The 27659-nt window shown below is 40.0% G+C and overlaps 1 protein-coding gene across 5 annotated transcripts in view; it reads left to right on the top strand.

Moving 5' to 3' along the window:
* KLHL29 (kelch like family member 29) overlaps positions 1-27659 on the top strand; it is a 410258-nt gene that overhangs the window by 62229 nt on the left and 320370 nt on the right. For all 5 annotated transcript variants that reach the window (XM_030490107.2, XM_032920018.1, XM_030490109.1 and 2 more), the window contains exon 2: positions 8515-8621. In XM_030490107.2, the coding sequence (XP_030345967.2) occupies positions 8515-8621 (107 nt within the window). The remainder of the gene's footprint in view (positions 1-8514; positions 8622-27659) is intronic.

The raw sequence follows: 27659 nt of genomic DNA on the forward strand, positions 1-27659 counted from the left end.
GCCATTTACAATTTGGTGTCCTACTCTAAACTAGTTGTCGTAGGCTCCCTCTGAAGTTGGTGGAGAGGAGAAGAGAGGGTTATTGCTTCTTCCCTGACTTGACATCAAGGGAACATGAGCTCGGAGGAAGGACAAAGCTGTTGTTGCCTGTGTTGGCAATCTTTGTGCACATCCATAGAAGAACTTCAGGGAGGCTGTGCTAAATCTGGGTCTGACCATACTGCAGACACTCCCAGAATATTGTGTTGAGGTCTGTCTGCACCTCAAGGAGGTTGATGAGATAGGGAGAGATGGTAGAAGAGTAGTGATAGTGATTAAGGAGTGGAAAGATGTGCCTTTAGGCCACTGGGATTTCTTGCAATCGTTCATTACCCTAATCCAAGAGAAAGAAAGGATTGATTAGCTTTTCTAAGTGGGAAATTAAGAAAGGAAGTGTCTTCAGTCTGTTGAACAAAAATACAGCAAGATGTGTTGTCTGGAAATGAAAGCCAAGAAAATTCATAATAGAAACAAATAGATCTTGACAGCAGGAATAATTAATCACTAAAACCTTTCACCAACACCCAGAAGGTATCACTTAGAAATTCAGTAATCATGACAGGGTTTTTATTTTTAATTCCTGAACATGGCAAGAAATTGAGTCCCGTGCCTTTATAATATGCAAGAGAATCAAACTAAGGTCAAAAAGGGACTGCTAGGATTATCTAGTCAGTAAATAACACTGTGAAGAGAATAGGGCTTCCCCTGCTGTGGGCAACTTGTCAGTCCAAAATGAGTCAGAGAAAATGGAGATGGTATTTGTGGGATCAGAGGTGCCTTCTGTCAGTCCCGCTGTACCCAAAGGGTAACGCCTAGGTAGACATGTAGCTTTGAAAACCTTTCTGGGATACACTATGATGGTGGCCATGTCACACAGTAGGAGTGTCATCGCTTTAGCTGTGTTTCTAACTTTCAGACTACTTTGTACTTTATAATTGTGTGAGAATGTTACGTTCTCTTGCAGTATGGCGGTGTTTGTTCCAATCGTAGGAGAAAGTTGCTTTTATCCTTTCAAGCATGGGCTGTTCTTTCCAAGCTAATGATACTGTGCTCTCCCTTCCCATTTTGCAGCATCACACCAAAAGGGCAGCTCTTAGGTTTTTCCCCTCACCCCTGCTGTATCTGGTACATCGTGAACCAAGTGCAGTTCATGTTTCCTGCTCTGTCTGTCCTTGTGTTGTTCAAGGTTTCACATAAGACAACGGGGGTACATGGACTTTGCTAAGAGCCAGGTACTTTGCCACTGTCCTGGCTCTTCTCCAGCAGCCTGTTCCTATCCTGCTGCTCTCCAGCTGCCTAATAGCATTCCTCCTACGCTACAAAAAGCATGATGTGGCTGTCTTCACATCACCTGCAGTTGGTTATGTTACCTGACTCCCTGGTAGTCCCTGAGAGTCTTACTGGAAGAGCAGGACTTTGTATTAAAAATCTGCAAATGGCAAACCAACAGGTTTTGTTCTGTTTCTGCTTTTTCTATTGACTTTTTTTGACAAAAATCTGGAAAAGACCTTGAACTGCAGAAAGTTGGTTCATGATGTCAAAGAAGTTGAGGTCTTTTCAGTCTCAAATGCTTCAGTGCTTTAAATGCTAGTCTCTCCAGCTGCTTCAGTAAAGCAATGGAGTTGAGAAAATCTATTAATCAAGCTGTCCTAAAACTTTCCAGCCTTTTAATCCCAATGCCTTCCAACCATTTAAGAAGGTATCTTTGCTAGTCTTTGCTTCAGTAAAGAAATAAAAGATCTTTCAACACATGTACTTGCCTATTACCTTCATTGGATCTCCAGCAAAGCCAGTGAACTTCAATGAATTGTGAAGAAGCTGACTCCACATTAAGGAAATCTAGCTCTTTTACTAGACTGTATGTATTTGTCTTCAAAGAAACCTCACTATTCGGGTGAGCAGTTTTGAACTGAACATTGCAGATCCATTAGAACTCTGCATTCATTTGAATAAGCAGTCTTTTCAGCAGTCTCTTTTTTGCATGAGAATATTTTGCATATCTTTTCTGAATGTCACACATCTTGGTAGCTTTCCTTAAACTTTTACAGGAAAATAAAAATTAAATAGGCTTAGAATGAGTAAGAAATTCCTGTTTGCAACATCGGTCATTTGGTTCTGAGTCTTGCCACAGAACACCACAGAAATTAATGTTTGGAGAATGCAGTTCTATGTTTTAACATGGTTTAGGGGAAGGACAGTGAATACATTCTTTGAGGATGGGCTCCTAAAGTGCCTGTCTATTTTCTTCCAGAGAGTTTTGTTCAGTTGGGCAGGTGTGCATGCTTTAACTTCATTTAGAACATCAACTAAAGGCCATGTGAAGAATAAAAGGAAACTTAATGGGCTACTAATGCTAGATGTCTGATCTTCTAGGTCTGTAAACTCATTACTAACCTTTGTACCTCTTGCAGTGTGTTGAAAGTATTTTTTTAGAAAAAAGTGGTTGTAAATTATCTTGGCAAACTTTGTCATAATTGCTATTTGCATTTGAGCTGGCAAAAATAGCTTTGTTTATGATCTGATACTTTTAATGGCATATTTCACTGTTTCCATTTAAACTTCGAAGTGACATCTTTGTTTTTCCCTTTTAAAGAGCAGCATAATCCAGATGTCTGTCAAAAGAGTTGTTGGTGTAGCATTTTATGAGTAATTCTTCTGTTTGATTTTTTTGTTTTTGTCAGAAATGTTTACCAAGCTCTTATAAAGCTCCCCATGAATATTATTGATATACTTCATTTTAAAGAAGTGATTATCCATGCAGGAATACAAACTGAACAGTCAGTTCAAAACCCCAAATGTTTTCTCAAAAGTTATGCGATGTTGTAGGAGGAGTTAATTCGTTGATGTAATGGAACAGGGGGCTCCTGAGCTAAAATGATTCTCCCCTTCCCTTTGTCCAACTTAACTTTTTGAAGCACAGGTCAGCATTCATGTTTGGGGGACTTCTGAAAATGTGTTACGCAGAATATTCTCAGGGTTACTGTGAGTCTGCTTAAATCTTTGATGAAGAGATGTAAATAGTTCCCTGCCTGATTTCAGAGAGGTGAATGTGATTGTGAGAAACATTGAGTAAAACATACTGAGTAGTCTTAGGAGTCCAGCAATTGCCATTTCAAACCTGGAGCTGTTACTACATCCAGTGTTGCTCTCATCTGTGGCCATTAAAAGAGTTATAGAAGTAACTTGCCCTTTAGGCATGTGCAGACATCCTCCTCTCTGGTCATTTTTCTCAGGTGATTCCTTAATCCTGGTGGCTGCAGCATAAATACTTATGGAGCATGATGAGGACTGGCAGCATTGCTAGGCTTTTTCCAAGCATATCAGAATCCTTTTGGCTTGTAAATGCTCTGGGGTCTGCAGCCCTTGCAGTGTTTTAGCCTGCAAATTAGTGGTTGGCTGCTTGTCAGCTGGGGAAAAGAGAGATCTGTAAAATATGTAATAAATAATAGATTAGGGTTAACATACACAATAGCATTCTGCGGGTGTCATGGTGCAGAGCAGTCGTTTCTTCCCATAAAGTCAAGTGGAACTATGAAAATGGATGCATCCATGCATTTTTTCTATCCCAGCCTGCAGTTCGTGGCCGCAGCTTTGCCCAGCTTCAGAGCCTACGTAGCTTCTCGTGGGATCTGTAATTACACCCTTCTCAGACCACTTGCTCAGTTTCTGGCAATGTTAGGACAACAGGTCACACAAATCATTATACAGATCTTCCTTGTGGAGCTGGAATAGTCCCAATCCAAATACACTAAAGATAAATGGGACTGCACAGCAGTAGTCCCTAACCTGCGCAGCACTGAGAGCTTTGGGTGCGTTGGTCTGTACTTAAATCCTGTGTTCATACAGCTTCCCAGTTGTGCTAAGTTCGGCTATTTGCAGGGTGACTCATTTTGATTTGCCAGACACGCTGCCTATAAGCGCCCTTCTTTTACTGCTTATGAAACAGCTACTTAGTCTGCCTAGTGAGTGTTCCTACCTTATATTGCAGTTGGTTCCCCCCTCCACTCCCCCATTCTGATTTGCTTTCCTTTGTCTTGTTGATTTGCAAAGATGCTCCAGCTGTGCCTCTGAGCATTTCATTGCCTTTCTTCAGCCCCTGGCCCAAGCTGCGGTACCTGACACAGGGAGGAGGTTACATTTGCAGTGTAGAGCTGCTTGTAAAGGGTGTTTTTAAAGCACTTTATGCTTCAGTTGATTTATGGCTTGTCTGCACGGGCAGGCATTCATAGAATATTTTCTGTGTTAAACTTTTCCTGATTAATTAAACTACAATAACTCTCTTATGTCCTTGACTTCATCCTTCTTCCTCTCCTAATCGTTTTTTTTTCAACTACAAGTGAGACAACATGGGCAGGTGCCACATGATGTGTTGCATCCTCTCTGAGGTCCATGTTGTGTGCCTCTGCTGCAGGCTGTTGGGCGACCTCTACTTCAGAGGAGCTCTGAAACAGTCCCTCATTGTTGCCAAATGTTGCTGCCTGCTCCTCACTTTACTTTAGATCAGGAGGATGCTGTTTAAATCTGCATATGTTTGTCTAACCCTACGCAGCTCTTGGCGGATGAGCTGATCTGCTGTATTGCCCTTGGATACTTCATCTGTAACAGAGAAACTCTGAAGCAATGTCCTGCTACATAAGAAAATTGTGGTTCTGACTTGACATCATATGAAATCATACTCTGCCTCATCCTTTCTTGCCTTTTGGTAACCTCTTTTTGAATTTACTAGTTAAAGCCGAAGCACAGTGAGCTTTCTGTTAGCTGCTTGTGCTGTCACTATATGTAATTGTTTGCTGATGCAGGGTAATTCTACTTTTTACAACCCAGAACTGCTGAAGTTCAGGGGATTCTGATTGATCTAGCTGCTTTCTCCAAAACATTCAGACCTGATTCTCACCGATCAGGTCTTTTGAGCCTAAGACACTTCTAACTGTTCCATCCCTTCATGAAGATGCCTGTGTTGATGGGGTAGGTGAGCTGGCACCAACTCTATGATGTTTTGTCTGGCCTCCTGCTACTTTTACCCTGGAAGAATGAGCTGCCTACTTCATGAAGCTTGCTACTATAATGATGCAATATCTAAACCAGATGCTTGGCTTCCATCAGGTTGCTTCAAGTCATTTCATTTAGAAGCTTAGGTACAGTATAGGATATATGACCTCTCTGTATTGAAGTTGTTAGACTCCCAAAGGAGAGACAAGGGTGCTGCTATAGGCTTCTGTAAAGTACCTTCAACTTCGTAAGTATTGATAGAGGGAATTGAGGCGTTACCTTTACAAATAGCACACTATGATGAGAAATGGCCACTCTTGGTTTTGGTGTTTAAATCTCCTTGCTGTGCTTCTGCCTCTTCCAGTTACGGTATTTCATTCCAGTGGTTCAGAACTGCCTGGCTGGTGTTGCTCTCCTCACTCGCCCTCAATAGCAACTGCAGTAAAGTTTTGGTAAGATTAAAATCCTTCCTGATAAACAGCCACGATTTTCTAAATTGGGGAAGAAAACCCCATCCAAATGCTAGTAAATAATGTAAATTGCAATATGTTAAACGGTAAAGACCATTAATCCTGTCTTTGTGTTGCCACAAGTAATAATCTTGACTCTTCTTTGGGTCTGCATGTCCAGGAGCACGCAAACAGATTTTGAACTTAATCCCGTCTTTGTGTACCATTTTCATGGTGAGGGATTATTGCTTTCCTTGCTCCTTTTTCTTCCTGATCCTTCTTTCTTCAGATGTCCCATATCCAGCTGTGAGGTCTGTTTTGCCTTTCCCTGTGGCACTGCCATCTAGAGTCTGCAATATGCTTTGTTAATATTCTTCATGTCTTTCATTATTGAGGTGGGAAAGAAAAAAGTTTCCTTCATGTAAAACTGTCATGGGCATCTTCTCTATCAGAAACCCATTGCATTTTTTCTTACTGTCAAAGGCTCTTTCTCTATTCTGTGAGGGCCTGGAAGAAGAGTCCTGAGATGGCTTTGAAAAGTGAATGTTTCCCTAAGGAGATCTCCCAGAGCATCTCTGGCCTAGTGTTGCCCTTGGAGATGATGGGGTAGCTGTGACATGATGAGTCACTATGCAACGGAAAAATTACTCCCTTGAGTTTTTTTCTTTCCTTTCCATAAACTGCTTCATGAAAACAGTGCTCTTTCCACAAACAGAAAGCAAAACAAAAAAGAGATTCTATTTTTATTTGAGCTTTTTCAGGCGGTCCATGCTAAATTCTTTAGTCATGTTGTAAAAGCCAGAAATACTCAGTTGAAATGTCCCAACGAAGCATTCAAGAAGTGTTAAATAGATAAAAAAGTAGACCAGCTATTTGAACAGCCTTAACTCCAAAATGAGTCTAACCCTGTAAACAAAGCAGGCTGAGGAGAATGAAGGAGATCTGTATGACAGAGAAGACAAGAATCATAGAATCATATGATGGAGAATAATGTGGATAAGATGTTTGCATATCTGCGTCTTCCTCAGACCTTTCATGTGCTGCTCCCTTGTATTATCTTGCTTTAGGTTTTAAAAAAGCTAACCTTCAGTTGGCTGGTGGCTATAGCAGGCTCTGTTTTTTCTGCATGAACGATTAAAAATTGTAGATGTTTTGCCTGTTTCATAGGATCACAGAATGGTTTGGGTTGGAAAGGACCTTAAAGATCATAACATTCCAACCCCCTGCCACAGGCAGGGACACCTTTCACTAGACCAGGTTGCTCCAAGCCCCTTCCAACCTGGCCTTGAACACTGCCAGGGATGGGGCAGCCACAGCTTCTCCAGATGTCTTGTCAGCCCCTTTAGTCACTGGCAGCTGCTCTAAGTTGTCCCCAGAGCCTTCTCTTCAGGCTGAACAAGCCCAGCTCTCTCAGCCTGTCTCCATAGCAGAGGTGCTTCAGCCCTCTGAGCATCTTCATGGCCTCCTGTGGACTCACTCCAACATGTCCATGTCCTTCTTATGTTGGGGGCACCAGAGCTTTCCTAATCTGATCCCTGGCTGCTCAGACAGTTTCTCTGTATTCCTCCCAGGCTACCTGTCCTTGCTGCCTTGCTTGCTTTATGAGATTAATTTTGGGATGCCAGCTGGCCCTAATCCCATCCCTTTAAACCTTTTTTATAATGGTCTGATTTTTCTTTTTCCCCTCTTCCTCTGTGTGATGGTACATCTTGCCTTGCAGCCAACTCTTATTACAGATCATTCATTACAGCGTGAGCCATTTGGTCAGCTAGTCAAGCTTAAGTTGCAGTGTGCTTCATTTGCAGAAATGTAGTAAGATTTTACCAGTTTTATTAAACTCTCTTAAAGGAATAGCGCATGACCAAATGGAGCTCATTGCTTGACTGATCCATCAAGTGACCGTGGATAAGTCATTCAGTTCTTCCGTGCGCTTCTATTTCCTGTTCCTTTACCATCACCTCTTTGGACTGTAAGGTCTTTTCACAAGGGAAATGATTTGGTCAGGCTATTTAAACATAACAAAAGTCATACAAATATTCTGTAATAACTGTGCTAGCAGCGTAGGGAGATATCTTCCAAGGAGGTGTTTTGCATGGTAACCCTTCTATAGTTTACAGGTAGATTTAGTAGAGTGTTACTCTACCACCTCAAAATTATTATAATTAGGTAAAACATAAATTATATATAGAATGAAAAAGGCTTAAGTTGAGGTAATGGGAGGGAAGCCCTGATTGCATTGTTCAAAGGAAATGCACTTGTAAACTTCAGATTAGTTTGTATAACTGAATTACTTGTATGCAGCAATCTTGTTGTTCTAAGAATCTTCTTAGTAGAAACTGAAACTCCGGTGCTAAAATGTGTAATCAATAGGTACTGTTACATCCACTTAAAAAAAAATTGTATTGATTTGCAGATAATGGCAGCAGTTCTTTCTTGCAGGATTACATGCCACTTCCTGTCATAAAGATTACTTCAGTATATATTACGTCTGAGATGGAGAACATAGGTATAAAACTGCTTTGCTTTAATGAATAGTCATTTTACTCTGGGCATTAAAATGAGATATATTTCTTTAAATTTATCTCTAGGGATTGTTTTGATTTCACGGGCAAACCCTGTTTTACCAAAGACTCTAGAACACTATTAAGCTTTTAAATAATCTTAGATTGACTTGTTTCTGCAAGTGCTTGAACTCGTCTTCTCTTTGATAGCAACTAATTAAGCAAAAGATTGTGCTCCTTCTGGTCTCCTCCACATCCTTGATTAGAGGGTTAACACCATGTTATCTTGGGTATTAGAAATTCTTTGCTAAACCCTAAGTATCTACCAGTAGCATCTAACTCTCTGTGCTTCGTAACAAATTTGTCACCTTCAGGGGATTAAATTCTTCATGCCAATCATGGTGGTCTCCCACTGTGCAGCTGTTTTTTGTGGTTTTTGTGGTTTTTTTTCATTGTGCCATAGCTCATGTGAAGCTTATTCATATTAAGCATAGGTGACTTCCTGTATTAAAATTACTCTTTTCAACTATTTCTAGGTAACCTGGCTTCCCAGAAACCTCCTGCTAAATGCAAGGGTTTCCTGTCCTGTTTACTGACTGTTACACCTGAGGCTGATTTTGATAGACATTCGGGATATCACAGGGTAAGTGTGCAGATACCTGTTCTTGTTGTGGTTTGTTTTTAATTTCATGGTCTCTTATTTGCTTACATGAACGCAGTTTGTACTGTGCTTTTCCTTCCAGTGACTGCAGCAAGTCCCTATCGGAGCATGTGCAACTGAGCATCTGTGTTACAATAGAAAATAATGTGGTAGGATGAATACTAATGCTGTAAACCTGATTAGGAGTATTTGAATTTGGTGGTAGCTCCAAGAGGGAGCAGTCTTCTGTGTGTACAGATTTGTAGGCCTGTATCTTACAAAACTGTAAAAAGCTCTAAGGCACTCATTTGGGTGTAGTGAACATTTTGAGTTTTAGGCTGACAAATGCGCATGTATTTTTATATTATAAATGACACATTTTTCCTAAGGTACATAATTATAAATATCTGTGAAGTTTGCAAGATCAAGTTTAAATATTTGGAAAAGGGAGATTAAAGGTTACTTAGTTTCTTGGAGGCATGGGAAGGGGAAAGAAAGAACTGATTCCCTCTCTTATACAATTCTACTATGCACATCAGAGCAGAAACTGAAATACTTCATTATGGAATGACTCTTGTGGAATTTTTCACTTCCCAGCTACTGGAGGAAAGTGTAATTTAGTGTGGGTTTTTTTTTTTTTTTTTTTTGCCTCTTCCTCAGTCTTGATCCTCTGCTTCTACTGTCTCTTCTAACCTACAATTTTTCTTGCCTCACCCCTTTCCTAGCTTCTTTCTGCAGTCTTGTCTTTTCTTCATGGAGCTAATCCTGACTCTCACTGCTGTTTATCTTTCTTGTCTTCTTGGCCTCCTTTGGCCAGCCTTCTGGCTTTTCCCAACCAGTTATGTAGATTCGTGGGATAATTCAGTCTGGAAGGCACCTGTGGAGATCATCTAGTCCAGCCTCCTGCTTAGAGCAAGGTTACCTAGAGCAGGTTGCACAGGGCCCTGTCCAGTTGGGTTTTGAGTATCTCCGAGAATGCAGACTCCAAAACTTTGTTGGGCCCCTGTTGCCATGTTTCAACACCTCATGAAGGATATTTTCCTTGTCTATAATCTGAATTTCTATTGTTGCAGCTTCTCTTTAATTGTCATATCTCTATGCCCTTCCAAGAATAGGCTCACCCTGTCTTCTCTGCACCTTCCTTCCCTTTGAGCAATTGGAAAACATAGTGAGATCTGTAGGTGCTCAGCCTGTGTTCCAGCCATCAATACCCTCCCCTGGATTTGCTCCAATATGTTAAAAGCCTTCTTGTTCTGGAGGCCTCACAAATCCTGCAGGTGGGGAAGGATCATTCTCTGGACCTGCTGGCTGTGCTCCTGCTAACCTAGCCCAGGATGCACTTTGCCTTTGTTGCAAGGGCATATTGCTGGCTCAAGTTCTACTTCTTGTCTGCCAAGACCACTAAGTCCTATATTTTTTTTTTTCCTATTTTTAATCTGTTTAATCTTTCTCACACACTGTTGTGCAATCCTTACTTCCAGTGCTTACTGTTCCTCCACAGGTTTCCTTATTGAACACTTCAGTATCCCCAGTGCATCTTGAACGTGATGTTTCTGGAAGCCTCTTCCCCTTAATGAGTTTGAACTACATTTTGCAAACAGTGAAAGCCCATTTCCAAGTCTTTCACTCTTGGAAATGGGAATATTTCCCTGAGCAACTAGCTTAAAGCTTTCAATGTAGCTTTGATAATATAAAAATCTTTTTCAATTCCTATCATTAGTATGTGCACAGTAAAACAGGAAATTGTGTGTATGCTTAAGGTGTGTCCAGGTGTGTATGGGAGAGTGTATTTAATCCTTTTCTGTGCTGCCAGTATACAGTCATAAATAGTGTATATAGTAATACATATACAAAACTGTTGCTGGAAATTGAGCCTGAATTATGAATAAGGCTTTTATTTTATATGTCTGCTTTATGTTTGTCCCTGCATGTGTGTGCAACACTGCAAATTGCAGATACCAACAACTGTAGTTATAGTTGTACTTAAATGAAATGTTCTTCAAATTCTATTTTTTTTTTTTTAGTAGCCATCACAGTGAATAATGTCTCTGTTTTTTCCTGTGTTTTAATATAGAGTCTGTATGTTGGGAGATATGCCAGAGAATGGACACAGGAATACAGTCTCAGCCTTAGCTTGACACACTGATCAGATGGTCCTTGGGGAAGGGAGACGTGCTCCTGCAAGCTTTGCTGACTGGTTCATTTTTAAGTGGCCTTAGGGGAAGGACCAAGAGGGCATCAGCAGTTCAGTACTCAGATCACACTTAATAGTTTGGCCGGGGTGGCTGAAGCTCATGTGCCAGTTCCTCGGTTTATGTCTGCCAAGAAGGGGAGCAAAAGAAAGCCACGAAGGGGGCAAGTGGAGCAGAGGGATTGAATGTGCTGAGTCAGGGAAAAAATAGTTGAGCAGAAAGTAAGAGAAGTGGAAAGGAAGAGAAAACATACAGAAATGAGGCTGAAGACTTTAACTTGCAAGAAGTGTTTCGGTTTTAATTCTGAGAAATGTCCAACTCATGAAGAAGTAGTTATACTAGAGCAACTCATAGAGTGGTGAGTGACAGTTTAATTCATTTTCTGTGGTGGGGAATGTCTAGCAAATCTGGGTTGTGATAAGTTGCAGCATCATCTAGTCACATCAACATGAAATGCTGAGGATAGTTTTAGGCTGAATATCAAATTATTCAAAGTTATTCTGTTAGGTTATGGTATGCCTGTGGGTGTTTCTGGCACTGTAGCTGTGATCTGGTTGTAACAAAAGTTAAAAAAAAAAAGAATTTAATTTGGAAATGAGAAGCCAGTTATGTCTGTGGCTCCTCCTGAAGCCTTGTGTTAAGCGTGAGAAGTTGTTTGAAAGGGGCTTGAACTCCAGGATGGACTTTGTCTCCTTCTGGGAATGGGCTGCATGTAGGAGTTGCACATTTGTCTGTCTTACCCATTTCTGGATATTCCTCGTCCAGCTGTTCCCCTTAAAAGGCCTTTCAACTTGCTTAGTTTTTCTGCAGGATATAAATGTATTTCTTAATATTAACTGTAGCCCTGTATATCCTGACAATCACGTGCAGTTGTAATTTTTGTATTCCAGCTGAGGGAGTACTTAACCCCATTTTTTTCTGGTTCAAACTGAATTAGTTTTCACCATATGCAGCACCTCTTATGGAAGGGGGGGGGGGATTTGAAATGAAGAAGTTGAGAGCTGCTTCTGTGATGCGGTTATTTTAATAACCATGGATCTCTCTGCACAGCACTGATTGCTTTTTTGGAGTAGTTCTTAGGAGGAGAGAGGGTCAGGAAGGTATGTAAACTCAAAGCGAGACTTCAAATGGCCACGAGCTTGAACTCCTAATTAATGCATTTTGCTTTTCATTTTTGTAGTTTATAGGTGGGTGAAAGCCAAGATTTGGGTTTCTTGCATTTCATCCTTTTCAGGAGAAGGAGCAAGCCGAATGAAGTAGAAACAGTTAGTCATAGAAGTCCGGGGTTACACTTTTTGTATGAATTTGTGATAAGCTTTGGGATGCAGCAGAGAAACCAGGGAATAACTTCACTTGTTTTTGGTATGATGTTCATAGAATAATTCAGTTTGGGAAAGACCTTGGGAGGTCATCTTGTCCACCCTCCTGTTCAAAGCAGGCCAAGTGCAGAGGCAGAGCAGGTTGTTCAGGGCTGTGTCTCTGGCCAGGTGAGTCTTTTAGTACCCGCACCGGACAGGGCTCTGCAGCCTCCCTGGGCAGCCGCTCTGCTGGGCAAGCACCCGCTCTGAATTTTTCTTCCTTATGTCTTACCAGTGTTTCCTTTGTTACAGCTTGTGTCTGTTGCCTGCTTTACTACATGCCACAGAAAGACTCTGTCTCACTGTGTGCTCCAGACCTTTAACCATCCACTAAATCATGACAAACTGGAGATCTGTGTTTATAAAGAGCTCGGATCAATGTTTGTCAAGCATGTACACATCAGGCAGTATTTTTCCCTGTGTGTTTGAGTCCATTTAACAGCATCTGGGTTGTTTTTTTTTTTTTTTTTGTAAACAGGGCTCTGATTTTGCTGTGCTGTTACGTAAGGGAGCAAGGCTGGAGTGAGGCACAGGCAACATTCATACTAACATGTCTATAGGTGCCAACACAAAACCTATGTTCCTTTCTGCCTATACATATACTTGTCAGGTAGGCCTAGATTTACTCACAGAGCTTGGCATTAGATGTGGTTCCTGTTCCTATCTCTGCTACAGCCACATTTGCAGTAGTTTTGCCTTAACTTCCACGTCATTAAAATGGAGATTATATACTCTTATTCACAAGAGTGCTGCAAGTCCTATGGTAACTGCTAAATGCTTTTAGTCACTTGGGAGAAAACAGCTATAAAAAGGAAAAAAAAAGAAGTATGTTTATAGTATAAACTATGTGCTTGTAGTTATACAGGGTTATGTTAACTCCATACTCTTCATAGGCTGCCTTTAAACCAAAGTAGTATGCTTTTCTGATACGTTGTGTTACTGTACAAATTAGATCCTTTTATCCAAATTACTTGTTGGAATTGAAGGAGACATACACAAGCGTTGCTAGGGTGGCCTCATTTTTCACATTCAAGATTTGGAAGTAGAAACAAAGCTTAGAAACTTGGGATTCTTTTAAAATCAAGTCCTTTCATAGAAGCAGTTAAGTATTCTTTTTGTCAGCTTTAATAATAATGAGGTTTTGGAGCTGGGATGGGTGATAATTGCAAATGGCAAAAAGTCATCAGACGTTACTCAGATTGCAGATTTTATTAATCGTAAAAGAAATTATTCACCTAGAAAGGTTGTTCTGTATGTGCTCATTTACATGAAGGCTTGCTGCCTAATTTATTTTATTAAAAAAAAAAAACCAACAACAAAAACCAGCCTACAAAAAACCCCCACCAAACCCACCCCCAAACTTCGTCCTGTTCTTCAAAACCTTGACTGCTTTGTCCTTCACATACAGTTTGCTTATAATGTCATCTGTGCTCCTGCTTATCCATGGAACAAATCTTATTTTGGGACAAATTTTATTTTTGCCTCTCCTCTCTCACAAATTTATCTGCTGCTTTTTGGATTTATTCCATCAGCTGATTACTGTGCATCTCCGCTGCATGCATTTCCTCCACAATTAAAAAGGATGATTATCTTTTATGAATGACTTCTTAGGTAGATGAGTTGTGTGGCCCTTTACATGTTTCTGATCTCCTGAGGTGTTGGTTTTTGCAGATGTAAATTAATTTTTTATCCGTTTTCTCCCACTTCTTTTATGTTGTTTTCAACATGAGTCTTCATTAAGTAAAGAAATTGAGCACATGCTTCACGATAGGAATACAATTAGTCAATGAGCTTGCCCTGTGAGCTTAAAATAGAGTACATACTTTAGTATCTCTTTAATTGGGGTGTTGGATGGTAAACTCTTCGGGGTATGGCTACAGCCTTTACATGTTCTGCTAGAGAATTCACAGAGAGAGCATTGCTACCGCATGAATATTCAATAACTGCCTGCCTGCCCCTTATTCCTTATGCTGAAATATTAATACAGCAGAGATTCTGCACCTAATCTTCCTGAGATGAGGTGCGTGTAAGTAATCCTACTGACAATATCCTGCATGGACCCAAGCCTTTTTGCAGGGTCATGCCTTTCTGGACCGTGCTGAACACCAATTACTCTCAGTAATGCAGCTGGATCTACAGCTGCTGTTGCTAAAATGATGATGCGCTTTCCCATGGAAGGCGAGGAGCATTGGCTCTGCTCCCGGCTGTGGGCCACTGGGTCACCGCTTCAGCCTGCGGAAGGACATTAGCTCCAAGGGAGGTATAAAGCTACTACTCATCGTAGCAGAAGTTCAGACGTGTGGATAGAGAAGTACATTACTATAATTCCCATTGTGACAAAGCTCTCTTTGAACTTTGCCGCTACCAAATTGAGATCCTTCAGCTGGCATTTTCATCACTCGGGCCGTTTCAGGATCAGATTGCAGGTGACTCGGTGGCAAAACAGCTTCAGAAGTACAGGATTCCCGTGCTCTGCCATGCTCTGGGCTGTGACTTGAAAACAGGATTTCACAACTGATATTGAAGACTTCTGAGTCTATTTTCTAAACTAATATTTAAAATATGCCCACCAGTTCTGGTCTCAAAGTTGGTTGTTCAAACTATAATGTATTTCAATACAAAATTATGCAGGCTAAAGTGGAGATTGGTACAGTAGTGGAGCAGAGTCTTCTGTTTCACATATATTTGGAAGCTGAGAAAGCTTCTGCTGAATTCAGACGACACAGGCTTGTCAAATTGTTCACAAAGAAACGATTGCTCTTGGATGGAATTAATTTGCAGTATCTCATTTGCCATCTTAGTTTTGTCATGAATTTCCCCTACTTGGCAGCCTGAAATGCCAAGTGAAAAAGTGTTTCAGTGAGAGATAATATAATATACTAAGAAAATGTTATTGATCACAGTATGCTTTTACTGGAAGATGACTTTTTCTGACCGGAACACAAGGGACTTTGCCTTGTTATAGTAGGAAAATATATTGTAATATGCAAACAGGATTATTGTTAAGGTCACAGCAACTTTGTTTTTACATTCTACTTCCTCTGGAAGCGAGCTTTTCCACGACTAATACTGTCAGCTGGGATAGAGCAAGAACAATTTCAGTTTTAAACTTAAAAAAGGTTACAGCAAGGTTTTTATTTTATGAAGGAAAGAAATGAATGCTGTTTTCCACATCACCAAAGGTCAGAACTTGTAATTCAATAGGCATTACTGTAGGCATTTTGTTATGGTGATGGACTGTATTGTGGTGGTTCTTTGTCAGAACCAATTAATGCACATTTTCTCATCATACATGTATTTTATGTGTATGTTATAGACAGAAAATGTTGCACATTTTGTTTTAGAGTGACTTCCACATGCAAGGACTATCAAGCACTTAATTTTCCCAGCTAATGTGGGAAGATTAGCCAACTGGAAGAGTCCATGTTGCTCACAGACAGCTTATGTGTACATCATCACTCTGTAAAGCATGAGGACATAAATTTTGTGATGGGATGCCCAGTACAGGCAGCTTAGAACACTAACACTTTTGAACATGTTTGATTTAAAGCGGGCTCCCACTGCATAAACAGTAGCTCAAAGCCATTAAGGTCCTGCTGCAGTGGGATAGCTTTCTGCTGAAGGGCCCAAAACTTCCCCTCAAGAATAAACATGACATTAAGATGCTAGTTCTTAAAGGTATTTCGAGCTACTTCTAATGAAACTCAGCCAAAACACATTCTGCAAAACTTAACTCTTTACCAAATCTTACCTATGTGTGATTTAGGTTATAGTGTTGAGAGTCATGTTAATTGAGACAGGAAACACAAACTCATTTGGAATACATCAGTGAGGGTTGCACTGCAAATCCAAGAATATTGTATTTTCTGTGTTTGTTTTCCTTTTGTCCTGCTCCATTTCCAACACATCCCTCCAGTGGTTTTCTCTGGTTTTGTTGCAATCAATCTCCACTTGAGTGAATCTGAAGATATAAACCTGACTGCAAGAATTCATCTCTGATATGGTAGTGGGTTACTAACCTGCTCAAGGTTTCCACATGGCAAAATGATTTTTTTACTTCAACCAACCATTTCCTGCACGGGCAAAGCAGTATTGCTAAAATTCTTGCAAATCGTTGTTAAATCCTGAAATTTAGTTTTATTTCTTTTACTGCTTTTTGTAAATTGATCTGGACAAGAAGTTCGTGTAATTTAGGGGAACAGCTCTTAGCTGCATGAAAGACCTATTTCTGTGCTCCCCTTTTGCAGGCTCTTCTTCTAACATGCAGATAGCCACGTGCAGGAGAGACCCTGTTTGTGTTATTAAAGTAAGCAGATAATAGTTAGAATTGAAAAGTTTAGATTCTGGCTTTTAAGAGAGAACAACAAAAGAAAATCCAGGTCCCTAGGTCATCTTCCCCCCTTCAGCTGTGAGAATTTAGTATGGTTTATTTAGTACAGTAAACAGGACTCGAAGTGCAAGTGTAGTAAAGGTTATAGAGGAATATTGTTAGATTTCCTGCAAGAGTAAATCTGTTGTTTGTACTTCTTAGGATGTTTAAAAATACACAAAACCCTCTGTTATTTTCCTCCATTGCTTAAAGAGGAGGAGAGTTACTGCTGTCGCTTCACTTTCCAGTCCCCATGGGATATTAGTTTAAGACAACTTTGCTTGTAGGATCAACTCAGCGAGTGCGGATGTCTACCCTGTGGGACTTGTGCTCCTAAAGATGCTTTGTGTTGCCGCATGTTTTCCTACCACTTGGCAGGAAAATGATGCTCAGCCTTTGTAATTCTCTTCGTCTTCCCAGGATGTGCCAGAGCTCGCCCTGCTCACAAAGCATCTCTTGTGCAGGCATGAGTCTCCAAAATGATGTGGCAGTTTGGGATGGCTGGTAATTTCTCCCTCTCAGCTGTGTTCGGTAAGAATAGGTAGAGTTTCAACACATGTTGTTTCAAAATAACTCTATTAACACAGCTGTTCAGCATTTCCTCGCAACCTTTTGTGACTAGCTCTCCAGAATGCTGTTTAAAATATCACTGGAATCGGCTAAATCTGGCCAGCCCCATGGATGAACTCAGGTACTTGTGGTTTGATGTGCCTGAAAAGATGAATTATTTAAACATAAATCCATTTAGTTTTCATGTTCCCTATCCTCATGAACTGAAAGATGAGGGGAAAGGGAGAGGGAAAAAAAAAAAGAAACCCTGTGGGAGAACAGTTTGTGCTGCTTAAATCTTAACTAAGGTGTTTGGTTTTGAAATGGTTCTTGGTGGGCACTGTAAAGACAGGAAGGTGTCTTTCTCTTTTACTGCATTCTGCACAGAGTGTGAAAATTCAGTGGTAAGCGGAAAAGATGACAATCTATAAAATCCTGCTGTATGTTTGGGGAACAGTTTGCTATAATGACACAAAAGATATCTCTTAATCTATGCTCCTAATTGTAATGCAGTAAAGAACAGCATCTCTGCTTACGAGTTCGTGAGCGAAAACATTTACACTGAGTGTTTATGGGGACACAGAGAGGCAGTTCTTGATGAGCGCAAAAGGCTTAGGATCTTTTTTCTGTGTACAGGAGTTTGGGTTTTTTTAAAGCCTTTTGCACAGATGAGGTAAATTGAAAGATGCAGAATATCGTATCTCTGATTGTGGTGGGAAGATCACAGCCAGATTTGAATCTTCCCCTGCTCAGTCGTAAGCCTGCTCATGAGGTGCTTTACATCTGTGCGAAAGACAACTCTGCACAGCCTGGATTTGAATAATAGAGTTGCCGTTAATGTCCAACATAAAGATGATTGGTTGTAGGCTTGATTTATGGGAAGCCAGAAGTGGTGAAGTATATGGTACACAAGGGGATATTTATGCTGCTAATGCTTAAAACACAGCCGAATGTTCTGTGTGCTGTAGATGCTTTCAAATGGCAAAAACAACGGTGCATATAGCAGTAAATCCAGTTATTCTGATAGTTGAATGGCCCTAGATCAGGATCTGACTGTGCAGTCTCTTCAACATGCAGAGCAAGTCTGGTAAGCCCCTGTTTAGTTACTGCCTGTTACAGGATTATCAGCTTTGAATCAAAGAAAATAATTTCAAATATGTTAGGATTTAGGGTGTATTGTTTCATCTTCATCAGTTCCTAATGCAAGAATTGTTTTTTCCAATTTATGTGCAAATAGGCTTCCAAAATCTGTTGCTGTGAACTGAGATTTTGTCAGATTTTTTTTTTCTTCACCAGATTACTCCTGTTCTGCTAATAACTGTCAAATTGCACCTCAACTCAGCATTTTCTTGATTTATCTTGCCTGCAGTAGCTAACAGTAGCTCTCTGAGGTGTATCACTTGGCTGCTTTGCAAACAGGGTGCTCTTAAGATACTCAGCTGTGCATTTAGATTTTTTGCAATGTTACAGCAATTATATTTGATTTTCAGAAGAAGAATTCATTGTCGAGTCAAACTGGGTGAATTTTTCAAGATGCAGAGGGCTTTTTCTCAGATGTTCGTAAGCTGAGCAGGCATACTGCATTCATCATTCTGTAATGTCTAAAACATATACTAGCTCGATGTTTTTAGTCTCTCTTTTTTCATCAAACAAAATATTAGTCTGATCTTCCTGCTCAATAATATCTTCTGCTCCATTTGCACAAGTCCTTCCCTTCCTAGGTTTCTCCAGCAAAATATTTCATAGGGAGGGAGGTACTGGAGAGCCATTGATTTAGGGCTGGTTAGTAACTCTTCTCATCTAATGTTGTTAGTGATGGTTTCTTCTGGCCACTTCCTTTCTGAGGCAGAAAGGTGTCATTAATTAAAGAGCATTTGCTGAGGTTGAGATGAATTCTGTCCGGTACAGAAAGTTTACCTGCATTCTCTTAAAATACCATTTCTAAACCATTTTTTACATTTGAAGCAATTTATTTCTCTCAACCCACTACTTGAGGAAAAAAGACTACAGGAAAAAAACCTGTAGGTGACTTCTGAGCTTCTGCAAGCAAAGCACATATTAGCCCATCTTAACTTGCTAAAGAACTTATCGTTTTGAAAGAAGGTGTTCAATATTAAGAAAACATAGCTGAATACCTGTCTCAGTGTGCTGTGTAGACTCGAACCAACAAGATCGATGCATCCAAATTATAGCAGTTTTATCTAGTGTGAATGAGATGCTACTTACATTTTCAGGTAAAAGAAATCAACAACTATTAATTTGGCAGAATTATTTATTTCTTTCTGATGATATTTTCAGTGTATCTAATCAGAGCACTCATGAATAGAAATGAAACAATTTAAATAGAGGCAGTGTACATTGTATGATCTTGTTTTCTCAAACTGTTCCGTAATGCGGTGAATAAATTTATCTGTTCTACTGAAAAGACTTCTGCAGAAATCATATACACTGCTTTCACTGCTATTATTAAATATGACTGTTTAATAACTCTTGGAAGATGGTTACTTCTGCTTTTGCTACAGGCACCTGGAAAAAAAATGTTCATTTCAGGGGAACAGAAGGGAAGAGTAGTCTTACAGAGCCTGAAAATCCAGACAGATGCACCAGGAGCACTTGACTTGAGAGGCGTGCTAGAAAATTATGAAATTATCTTACTCCGCTCCCCAATCCCTTGAATAGCAAGGTGCAGATTTACAGAAGGTAAATTAATGAGTTAAAAGAGGTTGGTCTGAATCAACATTTGAGCTCCTTGGAGGCCCAGGAGCAAATGTTCACGAAATTACGTGGTGACACTTGAATTTTACTCTGAATCATTGGATAAATTTGGGACACTGTGGGAGAGAGGCAGGTTTTGGGTGCCCTCACCACTAAACAACTGTTGACTGTCCATCAGGCCTGCAGGGAAACCAATGGGCTTTGTGGAGGTCTGTGTTGTCCTTGATGTTGTACTATGGACTGTGCAGCTTGGGATGGTGGTGGCTGAGGGTGACAGCAACGAACTTTGTTCCTGATGGAGAGCATTGTCGTAAGTGAGGTGGGGAATCTGCACTGGTTAAAATGCCTTTTTAGTGAAATCTTCCATCCAAAATTCAAATTTGTTTTTTAAAAGATAATATTTTGAGGTTTTGGAAAGCTGATTTTTTTCTTTCTTTTATTTCCAACCCTCCCCTCCCCCTGGAGATGATTCTTTTACACACCAGTTGGAGTATTTTTTTTTTTTTTTTTTTTTTTATGAGGAGCTTTATTTAGTCCTTGGTAAGTAAGAGCATAAATAGATCAGATAGGTGAGACTAAAGCAGCTGGAAAGTAACCAGGAAATCAAAGTGTTGTCTTATTCCTGCTATTGAAAAGATGAAGATACTAGATGCCATCATCATTTCTGTTATAGTGCTTTTAAAAGCTGCAACTCCAGTGTGTTTGGGTAGGTTTTTTGTAAGCAAAGTCTCCTAACTCACACCCACTGTACTAATGGTTTTAGATTGCAGTAGTTACTTTGTAGGTACTAGAATACAAATGTTTGCTTCTCTTCACTAAAGTCCTCCTAGGACCCTTCAGCATATGCCTTGGCACTTTTCCACTCTTTTTAACTCTCCTTATCCTTGGGAAATGGGTATGGACAGTGTAAGGGAAACTGGCTGCTGTGTTTATGATCTTTTTATTTTATTTTATTTTATTTTATTTTATTTTATTTTATTTTATTGTATTGTATTTTATTTTATTGTATTGTATTTTATTGTGTTTTGTTTTGTTTTATTGTGTTTTATTTTGTTTTATTTTGTTTTTATTTTTTTTTTTTTCCCTCGAGGAATTTTAATCCCAGAATGAATTCTAGCACTTACATGCTCTTAAAAACCTTTCTGGCAAGCATCACCTCTTAATCTTTTTACATTTCTTGTGATTAGCAGTGCTTTCTAATCCCAACACCAGACCCAACAGCAACTGTTAACTGCACTTCTTGCTTTACAGCTAAATCTAATCCTTTCAGCAGTCTAAGGCCAGCATTGTATTTATCACTCTGAAATTACTAACTGTAAGACGTTGTGGCAGTTCTTGAGTTGTTTTTTCTCACTTTCTCTTTCCTTGTCATGGATTGATAAATGCAGCAATTAGTATAAGGTTATTTCTTATATATATGTGATGATTTCCAGAAAAAGATAAAAATAGCTGCTTCTTCCCCCTCCCTCCTTTTTCTCTTCCAGTCTCTCTCTTTACTTTCTTTTTATTTTCTTCTTCTTCTGGTCCGGAAGAAGCAATTTGCTTTCTACCTGAGTTTATGATTAGTAGCAAGATGTGTAGGTGGAATATGTTTTAGTGTCTTTTTTTCCTCTCTTCCTTTCCCTCCCCCCACACCTATTAATATATCTGTTAGTAAGCTAATGCTATTAGGTTATGCAGACTGTTCCGTGTACGGGGAAAGATAAGACAGCCATCAAATCCTCACAGCGCCCCAAAAACGTCTTTCCATTCTGCCGAAGGCTCTGTGTGTGTTTGTCCATGAGGCAGCAACAGATTTTATATCCAGTCACTTAGCAAAGAAAGGGTAAAGAAATTGCTGTTATATATTTACTGCTGTGGGTTGGGTTTTTTTTTTCCCCAGCACCTGGAAAGTTGTGTGGGTGTTTACAATCTCTACAGGAACTGCTCTGAATTTGCATTAGGAAAGGGGGAAAGGGTATGCTAAAGAGCTGCAAACTTACTTCTCTGTGCTGCTTGATATTTATTTTTTCCCCCCGGGAGGGGTAGGGAAAGCTTTAGCCAGGAGCATACCGTCCCCCAAATGACCCTATTTGCTTAAATCCTAAAATAACTTTTTAGGTGGATGAAAAGAATGGCAAAGAGAAACGAGGCGCAGAATAAGAAATAGCACTTTGCAGTAGCCAACTGTGTCTTCTGCTGCTGAGGTCTTTCCATGGTCTGTTTTTCTTTCCCCAACCAAAAGAAAGACGAGCTGTATTTGTTGCTGGCAGTGCAAGCTTGACAAAGTCTTTCAGATTTTAAAGCAAGGTAGGAAGATTTTATATATGTTTATATATATAAATGTGTATTTATTCATTTATGTATTTGAAGAGGAATGGTCTTCACTTTGTTAAGATCTCATGTCTGCAGATTTTGGTATCTGAAAGCTCATCCATTTTCTCTGTCAGGGCACTAACGAAAGATGGTATTTCTCTCTGTGCTCTTTGTCTTGGTTATATCCTTAGACCATGTCAGCTCTGGCAAAAAAATGCTACTTTTGTATTTAAAACAGTAGCAAAAATGCAAAGCAGTATCTCGTTCAAAACAATCAAAATGTAATTGTGTCCTTGCCCTTCTGACCTCATTAAATGTATAGTTACTTAATCCACTTTAATCCATTAGTAGCAAGATTGTGTCGTGGTTGGAAGAAGAAACTGGGCTTTCATCTCTGCTCAGACAGAGCTGCTCCACTTCCCTGCTCAGGGGAGAACATGTCAATGCTCAGGCACTTGGTCTTTCTTCATTTTATGTTGAACAGCCGGGAAATTCCAGGGAGCTGCATCCTCCCCATGCACATATGTGTGCGTACCCCCACTATCCCTGCCTGCTCTATTTCTGGTTTCCCAGGGTGGTTTTGGGGCTAGTTGTGTCTCTTCTAGCAGTTCTCTCTCCATCTTCCTCTGTGCTAGAGTTCAGCCAAGGTCCCTGATGAGTTTGTACAAGCTTGTAAATGTTTTAGCTGTGATTTATTTAGCCTTGACTTTCCCAAGGGGTAAGGGGCCATAATAGATGATGAAATAGGGTTGCTACCCTTTTTAAGATTTCTGTGCTTCACATCTTTGAGGTTCTTCTTCCAGATAACTTTAAAACTTTAAGGGATTGGGCAAAAATCATAGTAAGTGCACAAGTCAGAATTAGGCTTTGTAGTCAAATCGCTGTTGGGGAGAAGCTGGGATGCTGGCTGGGCTCTCCCTGGCAGCCCGGTGGGAGACACCAGTCCCTACTGGTCTTCTTACCTGCAAATGCTCACAGCTGTGGAAGGAGGGGGTGAAGTGAGAGCTGACCTGGCAGCTGGCAATATTCATCCTGGGTCTGAAGTTAACTGTTGGGATGCCTCACTGCAAGCACAGGGATTATGGTGCATAAAGGAGAGGTGGCGCAGAGGGGAGCTCTGAATTTTAGGGTATTAATGCCTTTACTACCATATTCAGTGGGAAGCTGGCTTACTGAGGATATATGACAAATTAGGAAACTATGATGATTACAAATTGGGGTGAATAATACAAGAGAGGTGTGGGGTGATTACACAGTGTAGGAAAAAAAGGTTGGTACCCTGCATAAAACATAAAGGAGTCTGGGATGACATTATCAGACTTGCTTCAGTGTCGCTGGCAGCCATGGAGACTTTTGAGCTTGAGTGCTGCAGTTGTTTTACACTGTTTACCTCCTTTTCTCTGGCTGAATTTCCTAAAGACAGAGATTTCCTGAGCCCTGCCTGTGTAGCTGTTCCCTCTCCATTCAGTGCTCCTGTTTCCTGCACAGCATCGTACCTACATACATGTAACATAGAAAAATCACTTTAGATTGCAAAGATAAGAAGGAAAACATATTTATCAGGCATTTCTCTACTTCAGCAAAGAGAGAATATCTGTTCCTTGAAGTCTTCTGACCAAAAGCCATTGAAGAGTTATTAATGAAAGAAGTTAGATCCCCCTGTCTTGCTTTTAGTTCCAGTTTTGAGATCCAACTATGGAACACACGTGGTGGGAGGCAGGTGATCTCATTACCTTGCTCTTCCTTCCAGTATATCTGGTGAAAACTTTTTTTCTGGTATGTATTGTAAAAATCAATATTCCAGTTGATGGGAAGGAAGGAGCGGTATGCAGGTTGATACCTAGGGATCTGCACTCTGTTAGGTGTGAGACTGCTTTCTCTCTGCAACAGTTACAATCTCATTTTTACATACTGTCTACAAATTTTGGGTTTATATACATAAGACCTGCTTTTGTGTTTTATGGTAAGTTTCAAAGGGACAGAATTGATCAAGGCTGCTATCATGAATTGTAGATGTTCACTCCCATGAAAATTGCTTGTATAAGTAAATAGTATTCCATAAAGTGACTGTCCTAATCCCTTACATCGAATTTTAGTCTTTTTTTTTTTTTTAGCTCTGTAAATATAATTTCTTCAGTAGTTTTTGAAGCTTGGAAACTGATAACCTTCAGGCTAGTCTGTGCCTTAGAAACCTCTTCGCCTCCCTCAAAATAGCATAAGCAGTGACCACTGAAGCTGAAAGGGAAGAAGATAGTGATTAAAACTTTAATACAAATGGCTGGAAAACAGGGGAAATATCTCAAGTTCAGAGGACACTAAGATTTTATGAATAAGAAATTTTAGCACTGATATGGTTCCGAATCCCACCAGGACAGCAGTAATTATAGACACAGCAACATTTATCTGAGAGATCTCTTTCTTTACCAGTCCCCTTCATTGATGCCAGCTCAGGTTTGTGACTGCACGGCCGAGGTGGCTCTGACCATCAGCACTGCGGGCCTCGCGAGGGGGTTAGTGAATCGATATGCAAAGCATGTTTTTAACTGCTTGAAACCCAGGAACGCGCCGTACCTGACCACAGCCTATTTCAAGGTCTGTCAACTTTGAGGATTCAGTGAGCTGGCAGTGTCTTTTTTTTGAACATGCCCATGAAAATAATTGTGAATGATTAATTTTAATTACTGCTGGCTGAGGACAGATCCTTGGCTGTGTGGATGGGGTTTTATTACACTGTGTGGAAGAGTTATCTGAGCTGGGAAACTCTCAGACTTCTTTCAGTATGAAAGGTGTGTTCAGGAGAGAGCAGGTTTGCAGGAGGCTCTTTTCCCATCGCCCATAATCACTTAATACTGGTGTAGCAGCTGCCGGAGGTGTGTGCGTTAGTGCAGAAAGCACTTGAGACTAGGAGGGGGTGAATAGCTGGAGGTGAAGATGACCAATGGCTAGTCCTGTTGCTTTACAGTCTCTCTTCCACTTGCTTTGTTCCTCTAAACTGGAATTGAGCAGAGAGGATGAGTACACTGATCTGAAACGACTGTATTTCTAGAATAGCTTTAAAATGCATTCCTTCTACCTTATTTGGCCACAATCGTGCAGTAGTATTTTAATCTCTGTCAGCATTTAGAGTAGTTGTCCTCCAAAACAATCACGCTCAATGTACCTTCTGTAAAACCTAATCCAGGGATAGTGAACTATTTTCTCTGTTTCAGAGGTGTAACTGAGACAAAGACCGATTAGAGACTGCCTTACTGAAATCCGGCTACCTAAATTCCATCATTTGTGTGGTGTCTCAAAGTCTGTTGGAGAAGGAATAAGTTTGAGCATCATCTCACCTGTAACAGCTGGTCTCCTAGTCTCACTGAAACATCTTTTCTCTCAGACATGAAAACAAAGTGTCTTCATTCCAGTTTAGGAAGATTTATTTATTTTTAAGGTTGGAGTATACATTTAGATACAAAGATACCCAAGAGACAAGTGGAAGTCTATCATGTAAGCTGCTGGCTTCAAACTCTCAAATCCACAGGTGAAATCTTGTGCTTGACTTTACTCCTAGCTCTTCCACTGGCTTGCTTTTGTGACTTTGGTCATTTGACCTTTATTTTTTTCTTATATTTTAGCTTTTCTATTAAAAATATTCATCTGCTGGGCAGAGACTGAATTTGTTTGTTCCTTTTCTTTTTATATTCTTGCACAATACTAACAGAAAAACTTTCAGTTGGGAATGTGTAGATCAGAATCAAAATTGCTTGCAAAAATATCATCCAGTCGTTAAAAAAAAACCCAAAAGAGTACCTAATTTAGAAATGTCTGCTCATGGAAATATTTATTCTCATCCAATGAAATTCAGTTTAGTATTACTAGTCTTCAAACTATAAGAGTGTGCAGATCAGCAGCACTGATTTATGTCCCTACAGAGTTTTAAGGAATATTCCTAATCCAAGAGTGGTTTTCAGAAAGGTTTCCATAGAAGGCCTGCTGCTTCTGATTTGAGTCAAGTTCTGTATACAGCTAATCTTCAAGCCCTGGGCTGTTTATATATTCCTTAAAATGTGTATTTTTATTCTGATTAAATATTTATACAGTCCTTATCAACTTGATGTGACCTTGGCCTTATAGATGGAGGCAAGCAGTACATTTCCCTAGGAAATTGTGTGAAGGTGTTGGGAGTGGAGCTTGGACCCACTGGAGTCTCAGACTGGTGTTTGGGACCATGAATAATGCCTTCTTCATTGCCTAGATGGATGACTAAATAGTCCTTGTAGCATACTGTGATGGTAATTTTTTTCAGTTTAAACTGATCATGGTCACTTTCACAGCACATAATTGACTGCCAAAAGTTGGCAGACCAGACAACACCCGAGTCTTGTACCAGCCTGTAGAAATGGTTGGAAGGTGTCACCTTTTCTGATGGTTGGTAAAGTGGGCTTGTTCTGTCCTCTTCCTTTAGCTGTGTTTTCAGTTTAGAGATTAGATAACAAAGATTATGGCAATCTGCCATTGCGTTTTCTATAAGGTTTCCTTTTGCCAGGATAATAATAATCTGGACCCTCTTTTAATTAAATTAGCTCAAACAATGAACTGTATGAAAACTGCATTGGGACTTTAATGCAACTGATGCATTCTTTTGAGTAGACTTGTATGGCGTAGTGCTTGGTTTAGAGACTGACGGGGAAGGGGAGTTTTTGGGCTTGCAGGGAGGGAGGCATTTCTTCATACTTCAGTTTTCTTTGACCAAAGTCTTTAATTTGGCAATTTGAGCAGGAGTAGGGTTTTTAATAGGCTACCTCTGTTGTTATTGTTTCTCAGGGAAATAGAAGTTGGAAATAAAGGCTTTCATCTGAAGATTTTTCCTGTGCTTCTGTATATTAAATGAATAAATGAAGTTGGTTGTTACTACAGTAATTGCTGAGATCATAACTGGTCAGTGGGAAATCTCCTTTTACGTACTGACTACTTCTTGGTCATCTTTAATTTTTCTTAGGTCATGTATGTTTTTCTTGGTTTTGTTGGGTTTATTTTTTTTAATAGATCAGTCTTTTCCCTCCACCACTAACTACCTACTTAGCCTTGCATTTTGTACAGCACTCTTACTTCGTATCTTTTTCCTCCCTTCCTTTTCTTTTTGTACAGTTAAAACAAAGATCAAAATACATGCTTAGGGAATATGAGATAAATTGGAGAACAAATTGCAGAAGAGGGAAAAGTCAAATGTACTGTTAAAGTACGTAATTCCTTTTTGCCTTTTTTCAGGGTTTCCTGGTATAACATGACTTGTTGAGTGTTGTGTGGTTACACAAACATCTTTATTTTTTTCTAGCCTTGTCTATGGAGTAAAAGTTAAGTAAATGGTCTTTCCTAAAACATATGTGGAAAAGACATATTGTGATGTTATCAGTCACAGTTGTACAAGGGGAGTATTTGTTCCTGCACAGTTTATGCAGTGTTGCAAGTACCAGGAACCCCTTCTGAGTCACCAAGAAATTTGCAGTCAAAGTTTTCTAGTAATCTGCCTACCTGTTTGTCAGGAGGTGATGGAGAAGATGTGGAAGGATTTTCCCTCATG

This window comes from Strigops habroptila, chromosome 6, assembly GCF_004027225.2.
Source record: "Strigops habroptila isolate Jane chromosome 6, bStrHab1.2.pri, whole genome shotgun sequence".
Taxonomy (NCBI): domain Eukaryota; kingdom Metazoa; phylum Chordata; class Aves; order Psittaciformes; family Psittacidae; genus Strigops; species Strigops habroptila.